A 10,360-nucleotide genomic window follows, 5' to 3' on the forward strand; every position below is an offset into this window, starting at 1 on the left:
TGGACAGATGGTTAGATGGATGGATGGTTGGATGGATGGATGGATGGTTGGATGGATGGATGGATGGATGGATGGACGGACGGATGGATGGACGGATGGATGGATGGTTGGATGGACGGACGGACGGACGGACGGACGGATGGACGGATGGACGGATGGATGGATGGTTGGATGGATGGATGGATGGACGGACGGACGGTTGGATGGATGGATGGTTGGTTGGATGGATGGATGATTAGATGGATGGATGGATGGGTGGTTGGATGGATGGACGGTTGGACAGATGGACGGATGGACGGATGGATGGATGGTTGGATGGTTGGACGGATGGACGGATGGACGGATGGACGGATGGACGGACGGATGGACGGATGGACGGATGGATGGATGGATGGATAGACAGATGGACGGATGGATGGATGGATGGACAGACGGACGGACGGTTGGATGGATGGATGGATAGATGGATGGACGGGTGGTTAGATGGATGGATGGATGGATGGACGGACGGATGGATGGATGGATGGATGGATGGATGGATGGATGGATGGACGGGTGGTTGGATAGATGGATGGATGGATGGACGGATGGTTGGATGGATGGTTGGATGGATGGATGGATGGATGGATGGATGGACAGATGGATGGATGGACAGACGGATGGATGGATGGATGGTTGGTTGGATGGATGGATGGATGGATGGTTGGATGGATAGATGAATGGATGGATGGATGGATGGATGGATGGATGGATGGACGATGGTTGGATGGATGGATGGTAGCCCTGGCAAACATCTCTTATAGTTCTCAGTCCCTTAAACGTCAAGGAAAGAAATCACATTGGAAAAGCCTCTGACAAAGTTATTTGCTTCTTGATTGTGTCGCCTGGGCGTGCAGTCTGGTCAGACCCTATGTCCTTACTCCTGACCAGCCCAGGTAGGTCTCAGAGAGGAAGACATGCTCCTCCACTTTGCCTCAGGGAGAAAAGAACCTGTCACTGAGGGGCTCAATGCTACGCCGGCCAGCTCACCTTCTAGCAATAGCACCTTCCCATGCGGGGGAAGGAGTGGCTCATATCGGCCATCCAGCATCTGGGAGGGTGAGGCAGAGGGTTAGCTCCAAGCCAGCCCGGGACACAGAGGGACGGCATGCCTTAGGGGAGCTTCAAATGGTGAGTTGGCTCAGTGGTTAAGAGCACTTGTTACAAAGGACCCGGGTTCGATTCCAAGCACCCACATGAAGGCTCCCCACTTCCTTGGGCACCAAGCACAAATGTCACGCACAGATATACATGCGGGCAAAACACTTGTACGTACAGAATAGCAAAATAAATCTAGAAGAAATGCTTGGGCTAGAGAGATGGTTTAGTGGTTAAGAGCATTGGCTGCTCTTCCAGAGGTCCTGAGTTCAAGTCCCAGCAACCACACAGTGGCTCATCTGCAACAGGATCCGATGCCCTCTTCTGGTGTGTGATCACTCATATACATAATAAATAAATAAATATAATAAAGTTTTCTAAATGCTTAAAATGCAAAAAATAACAAATTTCAGCATGTATTCTTGAAAATCTGCATTTCTGGAATTTATGTATGCTGAGGCTACTCTAAACCCCACTATTTAATCTTTTTTTAAAAAGGTTTATTGTTGTTTTTAGTAATATGATTGTGTGTGTGGGGGTTTACACGAACACAGATGTCCTCAAAGGTCGGACATGTCAGAGCCCCCGGGAGCTGAAATTACAGATGGTTGTGAGCAGCATGACATGGGGTCCTCGGAGCTGAACTGAACCATCTCCCCAGTCCCCCAATATTTAATCTTGTAAAAATTCCCATGATATCAAAATATGACTCTTTTAGGAAAAGGTGAAGTTGGGGGGCTAGTGAGTTGCCTGAAGGCCCTGGCTGTCCAGCCTCATGGTCTGAGTCTAATTTGTAGGACACACGAGGTGGAAAGAGAGAGGCACATGCCCCCTCCAACACATAACTAACTAAATATTTAAAAAAAAAAAAATCTGAGAAATAAAAACAAAAGAGCTGGCAAGGAGGCTCGGCAGTCAGGAGCACTGGCTGCCCTTGCGGAGGACCCGAGCTCTGTCCCAGCGCCCACACCAGGCAGCTCATAACCACTTGTAATTTCAGCTTCGCTGGATCCGACTCGCTCTGCAGGCACCTGCACTCGTGGGCACATACCCCCCGTCCAATAATGAAATAAGGTTTAAGAAAGGGGCTAGGGGGAGTGCTGGGAGTATGTGCAGGGGCAGACTGGGTGTCTAGTGGGCACAAGGCCTTCCATCCCAGTATGAAAGTAGGTAGGTGAGGAAGTTTGTAATTTAGCCTGATGTTGTGGTGTGCACATCTAACTTCAACTTGAGAATAGATAGGATTATTGTAAGTTTGACTGACACTAGTCTGGCCCATATAGCAAGTTTCAGGCCAGCCAGGACTATACAGTGAACCCTGTCACACACATGAAACAAAGGAGGGCCGGACAAGATGGTTCTCTCTTGAAGGCCCTCGCTGTAAAACCTGACAGCCTGACCTGAGGACCCAGCCAATGGGAGGAAAGAACTGACTCCCGAAATCTATCCTCCCACCTCCAAAGCTTGGAGCAGCCATATGTGGGACCCTCCCTTACACGCACACACATAATAAATAAACATTAAAACAAATAAAGACAATGACAAAACGAAAACAAATGCAAAAGCCTGGTTGGTGTGTCTTGATTAACGACATTTACATGTCGGGAAGCAAGCTCTACCTTTCATATCTTGGGGGAAGGGGTCTTGCTATGGTAGCCCATGCTAGCCTCAAACTGGAGGCCCCCCTGACTCAGGCCTCCAGGGCTAAAATTGCAGGGTGTCCCTGGGATGTCCCAGCTCTACTGGGACAGACTCTGCGAATCAACCTGGCAAGACTCTAGGTGGTGTGGTGTGTGCATGCCTTCTGCCAGGGAGAGCCTTCAGGCTCCTTGCCAAGGAGTTGATCAACAACAAACTCACTAACTGTGAGCCTCCAGAAAGCAAGGCCCAGCCACCTTTGCCCCTCCCCTCCCCCCAGCTGTGCTGTTGACTGAATTTTCAGGCGAGCTACGAGGTTGGTGCAGGTGGTGGAAGGAGGTTTCCAGACGCTGCTGGCCAGCTGCTGTCACAGCAGGGGCAGGCTGGGAGAGCCGGCTGATGGGGGGAGGGGAGCTCACCCCAAGAGCTGCCGGGCTCCTTCCTCTCATGCGCCAGCCAGCACACACACCGGCCCTGCTACCTGCTGTGCTGATTGTGAAGCCACGGCCACAGCCCCACAGCCACGTGCGCTTCACGCGTGCCACCACACCCTTCCTGTCACCCAGATGTTTCTCAGTCGCAGGGCTGGTGGTTGGTTTTATAATTGTGTTGGCTGTTTGTACTTACTGTATAAATATAATTTATCATTTGTATCATGAGAACAAAAAGAAAATCCAACTGTCTGCTCTTAGACATTGAAGTGATTTGCAAGGATGCGGAATAATGGCACCCTTCTTACAAAGCCTTTGACTTAAAACATACAATTTTTCTTTTTTTTGAGTCATCATCTTAGGCAGACCAACCTGGTCTCGAGGTCTTGAACTTAGCACACCTGACAGTTGTTTTGTTTTGTTTTCTGGCTGATTATCTTTCATTAAAAATGTGTGTGTATGTATGTGTGCGTGTTTGATTGTGTGTGTGTGTGTGTGTGTGTATGTTTCCATACCATATGCATGTAGTACCCAGGAAGGCCAGAAGAGGAGCTTGGGTCCCCTGGAATGGAAGTTCCAGCCAGTTATGAGCTAGCTGCTCACTGTGGGTGCTGGGAACCAAACACAGGTCCTCCCTAAGCGCGGCAAGTGCTGTCAACCTGAGCTGTCTCTGGAGCTCCATGGAACTCTGAATTATTTTAAGAGTGAAAAGTTTTGAAACCAAAAATCTGAGAGAGGGGCCAGTGAGATGGCTCAGTGAATAATGGTGATCACTGTCAAGACTGAAACACTGAGTTTGTTATAAAAACAAACAAACAAACAAACAAACAAACAAACTGATTTTGATCACAAATGGTGGAAAAAGAAATGGCCTTCTATCCATCGTTCTCTGATTAGCATGGCACATGAGTACCACGCTCCCAAATGAATATGCATATGGAAAATATGAGAGAAACATTGACTGATGTATGCCTTTGAAGCCGATCTCAGTGGCACACACCTGTAATCCCAGCACTCCAGGAGGCAGAGGCAGGTGGATTTCTCTAAATTTGAGGCCAGCCTGGTCTACAAAGTGAATCTAGGACAGCCAAAGCTACACAGAGAAAGCCCGTTTTCAAAAAACAAAAACAGAAAGAGAGAGAGGGAGAGAAAGAAAAAGAAAGCATGCCTTTGAAGTATAAAGGTTGAGATTTCCAACCCCATCCACTGCCAACCCCAGCAAAGGTCTTAGCCAGATACACTGATGTGTGCCATAAGCCTAACACTTGGGGGCTGATGCAAGATGGGTCACCAAAAGTTTGAGGTCAGTGTGGGCTACAGAGTGAGACCTTGTCTCAAAAGCAAACGAAAACAAATGAAAACAGACAATCAAACATATAACAAAACAAACATATAAACACTTCCAGGCTAGCCTCAAACTGGTAATCCTCCTGCCTCAGCATGGCAAGTGTTAGAGGATAGTTAGGAGTTCCTGTAAATGTAGGTTTATAGTTATTTGTGTTTGTGCTGCGAACGAACCCAGAGCCTTGATCTTGGCAGGCAAGTGCTCTACCACTGAGCTGCATTCCTCTCTCTCTTTTTTATGCTTTGTTTTGAAACAGGGTTATGTCCAAGCAATCGAGAACTCATTCTGTCCTCCAAGGAGACCTTGAACTTGCAATCATCTTTCCTTTGCTTATCAAGTACCTCTTATCATAGGTGTGTGCCACCAGGCCCAGCTTAGGTTAAGTTCTGTTTTTTAAAAGATTTATTTATTTATGTATATGAATGCTCTATTTGCATGTGTGCCTGCATGACAGAAGAGAACAACAGACAGAAGAGGGTATTAGACCTCATTAAAGGTGGCTGTGAGCCACCACGTGGTTGCTGAGAGCCCAGGACCTCTGAATGGGCAGCCAGTGCTCTTAACTGCTGAGTCATTTCTCCAGCCCAGGTTAAGATTTTTAAATCGTGTGTGTGTGTGTGTGTGTGTGTGTGTGTGTGTGTGTGTATGTGTATGTGTATGTGTGTGTTTTGTGTGGTGGGGTGGGAGGAGTCAGGGGTGGGGGTGGGGGTGGGGATCAAGAGCTCAGTGTTGAGTGAAGTTGGCCCGAGGGCTATAGTTTTGCTTCTCTCCACCATGCTGCCTTGAAGTTCTTCAGCTTGGCTGGCCTGAGCTAACTCTTGTAGATCAGGTTGGCCTCAAATTCCCAGAGATCCATCTGTCCCCACTTTCTGAGTGCTGGAACCAAAGCTGTGCACCACCTCTGGCGGCAGCTTCCACACTTCCCTGCCTGCTCATGAAACTAGGGATTTGCTCACATTCAGCCAAATCACCCTCCGTCCCTCCCTGGCAACTGGAAGGTCAGCAGGTCACCTGACACCAACTGAAAGGAGGGCAGAGTTCAGGTGCACGCCCTGCTTCTGAAGGACCCTCCTGGCTGGGCCTTGCCAAAGGCTGACTGTTGGGGGCACCACAGTGCGGCTTTAAAGGGAGAGCTTTCTAAACCGGTGCAGCACATCCCAGGCAGCCGAGAAGCCAGCAGCTGAGGTTGACAAGCCAGTTCTGGAACCTTTTTAAGACCAGAGTTTAAAAAAAAAAAAAAAAGAAGAAGAAGGAAAGAAATTGGAGCTGGCTCAGTGGTTAAGAGCACTGGCTGCTCTTCCAGAGGAACCAGGCACAATTCCCAGCACCCACATGGCGGCTCACAACTAACTGTCTGTGACTGCAACTCCAGGGGATCTGGCATCTTCACACAGACGTATGTGCAGGCAATACACCAATGCACACAAAAATATATAAATCATTTTTAAAAAAGGTGAAGTCTATTGTTTACCTTTGTTCTCCCACACATGCACAGATGGACAACGACTAAAACAAAATTTCATGAGACCTTTTTGTTCTCATGACGTAGGACAGTCTATCAAACAAAGGCACGGCTCACTAAATAGATGCTACTACCCTCCAGGCTGCCATTGTTTTAGTCAATGCTGAGACCCTGAGAAAAAAGAATTAGGCCGGAACAACCCTTCTAAACTCGGGGTTGTGTAGTTTACTCTAGAGAGAACAGCTTTCTTGGGCTGGGAATTGTGGCCCAGACGAGAGTGCTTGTCTAGCTTTCACGGGGTCCTGGGTTCAATCCCAGCCTTGGGAAGTGATCAGAAGACAGCTTCCCCTGCAGGAGGCACTGTTTCGAAGGTCTGCCTGCTGCCCATCCAGGAGGTCGAGGCACAAACCCAAGCACCTGTGGAGCGTCAGCTCCGGTCCCTGTGCTTCTGCGGCCCCAGGCTACCTCAAGTCCCTGGGAGTCACAGGGAAGGGTTCCTTACCTGCACAGATCCCAACCAGAAGTCTGGAAACAATTATAAGCTCGTATGATTCAAGAATTTTGCTGCACCCCATTAAGATGGCTGGCACGATGGAGAATATGTTGTTGAAGAGTAAGGCCCCTTTTCTGCAGAGGGTTATGGTAAAAGCCAAGTTAGCTTAAGGATTCGTTCATTCCCTTCACGCATTCATCAGCAAACACTCCTTATGGCCACTCTGAGCAGCGCCCCCTAGTGGCGGCAGGGAGCGTCCCTGGGACTGAGGCTGGCAGGGTCAACTGCGCCTCCTGCTGCAGAGCAAAGGACAGAGATGGCGGGGGGGGGGGGGGGGGGGGGGGGGGGGGGGGAAGGGAAGCGAGGGGGGGGGGGGGGGGGGGGGGGGGGGGGGGGGGGGGGCGGAGAGGCGTGGATTAAGATACAGTAAAGTAAACCTGGTGTGCTGTGCCTGGCCTGTGGTCCTAGCACTAGGCTGCGGTGTGTGGATCACGGGAGCCCAGCAGGTCAGGCCAAGCCTGGTGGCCCAGTGTGGACCCGTTATGTGGCTTGGTGGTAGTAGGTGCCAATTATAATGCGCGCGCGCACACGCGTGTTAGAGGGATGCTTCAGTGGTTAAGACCACTCCTCTCTTGTAGAGGACCTGGGTTCAGTTCCCAGCACCCACATGGCAGCTCACAACCATTTCTAACTCCGGTTCCAGGAGATCTGACGCCCCCTTCTGGTCTCCCGGGGCATCAGACGCACATGTGGGCAACACAGTCATACACAAAATAAAACGGAGAAAATACAAAACAGACAAACAGATAAAAATGAATCCAAACATGGATTTTTGTACCCTTAACAAAATTCAGTAAGATAAGAGACAAAAGTGTAAAACTGGAGTGTTCTAGAGGTGTGAAGTCTAGGTGGTGCTGAGATGCATTTTTAGACATAGCACCAAGGCACAACGCAGGAGAGAAAGATGCTTAGAATGAAGGAAAGAGGAGCTGAGAAACATAAGATTCAAAATGATAGAAAAACAAATAACTAAACAAATGATAAAAAGCAAAAAAGCAGAGGGGGCCTGGAGAGATGTGGCCCTCTGGCAGTCGGCATGCACACGGCACGCGCAGACATGCAGACAAAACACCTACGCACATAAAAACACATTTGGGGAAAACGGCAAAACACACCAAAGAAAAAAAGAGAAAACACAAGAATGAACAAAGAAAGCTAGTGGGGGCCAGAGAGATGGCTCAGAGGTTAAGAGCACTGGCTGTTCTTCCAGAGGACCTGGGTTCAAGTCCCAGCAACCACATGGTGGCTCACCACCATCTGGCGCCCCCCTCTGGCCTGCAGCTGTACTTGCAGGCAGAATACTGTATATGTAATAAATAAATAAAACTTAAAAAAGAAAATCAAAGGAAGATAGAAGCACCCTGTCCACAGAGGTTTCAACAGGGCTTCAAGATACATAGACACTTCCCGCCGTGTGATGAAGGCTCAGCTCAGTGACAGAATGCAAAACTCTCATCTCTGTGCGCACAAGCGCGTGTAAGCAGCGTGTTCACGCGTATATAAGAGATTTAAAAAACAACACTATTTCACTATGCCACATACGCTGACCTAAAACTTTAGACGCTGCTGCCTCCGAGGAGCTGGGATCCCGAGTGTGCCACGCTGCTCAGCTATGAACGTACGTCTGAGAGTGCGTTGAGGCGTGTTTGGCACCAAGAAAATATCCATAAATTAAATTGCTGTGGCTATTTTTTTAATGTCTTAAATATTTTTAAATGTCTTTTTTTTAATGTCTTAAATATTTTTAAATGTCTTTTTTTTAATGTCTTAAATATTTTTTAATATTTAAGGCAGCTTGCAAACAAGTGAACCCATGCTGACTGAGTCCTAAGTGGTCAGCTCCGTGAGCAAGGCGTGGCCCTGCCTGAGCAAGAGCTTACTGGTCTTAGCTAGGAGCAGTTCAAACAGGAAGACATTGAAGAGAACTCTTAAAAAGTGTGACAAGGAGGCTGAAGTATAGCTTTCCACAACTGATGGCTTTGGGCGGAGGTTCAGGAGGGAAAGGACTCGGATCTGTTTAAAGGAGCAGGCTACTTACCGTGCTCCAGAGAGCATAGAAATAACACAAATTGGACTTTTTTTTTTAAGAAAAAAAAATCTATTTTCTTAATTTCAGTTTTTACTTTAAAGAATTTTATTTTTATTTTATGGGGTGGGGAGAGGCCACAAGGGTCAGGTCACATACCAACACAAGCACACACACACACACAAACACCAACCTACTCTTCTCTTACCTGCCCATCTTATTCACCAAGGTTCCAACCATGAGAGAACCTAAGAAGCCTCCGAAGGGGAACATGGACACCGTCAGGGACCACATGAGCGTCAAGGTGAAGGAATCGAGCTTATCATCCGTTCTTCTATGGTAGGTGTCATTGTAAAATTGCTTCATGATCTGGGGGGACAGAGGGGACAGACCAGCAGAGCAAGCTGAGCTCATTTTGCAGAAAGAGTTAGCAGATGGGACGGCCCTACTGGAGGTAGAGACAGCTGCCTGGGCAGCCGTGGGCTGTGACAGGGGAAGAGCTCTGGCAGGACACCACCTGGGGAGGTCTCACGCCCAGGAATGGCTGCTGCCTTCCGGCTGCCACAGCCATGGCCCTCCAGACGACTCCACAGGCTATCAGGCCACCGAAGGTGCACGTTCGTGGGAATCTGGGGTCTGGGGAGAAGGGACTTTCCTCTCTTTTCCCTTAAAGGCTGTGTTTGTTCTCGGGGCCACGTGCCCCTCTGAGGCCCTCCCCTGTGTCAGCCGCTGGGGCTCACTTACCACAGTGACCTACCTCTGACGGTGAGTTGACAGCAGCCACGTTGTACCCATATTGGAAGGATGAACCAAAGGCAGCTATCAGCGTTGCCAGGGCAAGGACCAGGGTCATCGCCTGTGAGAGAGGTAGAGTAGATGCCAGGGAGGAGCCAAGAGAGGTCCCCCGGTGTACATGCAAGTGTGTCACCGCCATTAAGTCACCATGGTCTTCCAGCTACTCTGTATCCAAAGACTGATCTGAGGTTAGATTGGGCTCCCCCTCCAACCTCCTGCCTCTTCCAGACTGTTCTGCAGCTCCTCAGCTCAAACCTCCTGAGCTGCTGGGACTCCAGCAAGCGCCTCTGCAGCCGGGCTCACCGCAGCTGGCTTACCACAGCTGCCGCTGGTGCTTGCTCTGTGATGCTTTTCCAGCAACTCCTTGAACACCAGGAGCACCCATGCGGGGGTCTGTGCGTGTATGCATGCACCAGGGCGATGTGTGGACAGCTTGTGAGGGGTTGGCTCTCTTTTTCCACCTTTACACAGGTTCCGGGCATCGAGTTCAGGCCAAAGGCTAAGCCGCTGAAGGCTTTTACCCGCTGAGCCATCTGGAGAGCTTGGGCCCTTCCTTCTTTACAGATATAACCAACAGCCGCAGGGAGGGGCTTCTGTCAGTGTTGCTGACCAGTGTATCGCCAGCACTTAGACGGATCCCTAGTTCGACCGGAGCTGGGGGGATGGATTGGTGGGTGGGTGGATGTGCAGATATGTGAGAACTGGACATTGCCTGGGTCTTGTACATGCTAATCCAGCTTTCCACCACTTAGGTGTGTTGTTGTTGATTTGTTGGTTTGGTTTGAGACAGGTCTTGTTTCCCAGGCTAGCCTTGAACTTTTGATCCTCCTGCCTCAGCCTCCCTGAGTTCTGGCATTGTAGGTGTGAGTTACCATGCTGGGTTTCCTTCCTTCCTTCCTTCCTTCCTTCCTTCCTTCCTTCCTTCCTTCCTTCCTTCCTTCCTCCTTCCTTCCCTCCCTCCCTCCCTCCCTCC

The 10,360-nt window shown here is 49.4% G+C and overlaps 1 protein-coding gene across 2 annotated transcripts in view; it reads right to left on the reverse strand.

The window, feature by feature from the left end:
• LOC129682726 (solute carrier family 2, facilitated glucose transporter member 5) overlaps positions 1-10,360 on the reverse strand; it is a 23,076-nt gene that overhangs the window by 8,535 nt on the left and 4,181 nt on the right. For both annotated transcript variants that reach the window (XM_055615241.1, XM_055615240.1), the window contains exons 3-5: positions 9,350-9,448; positions 8,801-8,961; positions 6,516-6,640 (exon numbers count right to left, since the gene is read on the reverse strand). In XM_055615241.1, the coding sequence (XP_055471216.1) occupies positions 6,516-6,640; positions 8,801-8,961; positions 9,350-9,448 (385 nt within the window). The remainder of the gene's footprint in view (positions 1-6,515; positions 6,641-8,800; positions 8,962-9,349; positions 9,449-10,360) is intronic.

This window comes from Psammomys obesus, unplaced genomic scaffold, assembly GCF_907164565.1.
Source record: "Psammomys obesus unplaced genomic scaffold, mPsaObe1.curated_primary_1811, whole genome shotgun sequence".
NCBI lineage: Eukaryota > Metazoa > Chordata > Mammalia > Rodentia > Muridae > Psammomys > Psammomys obesus.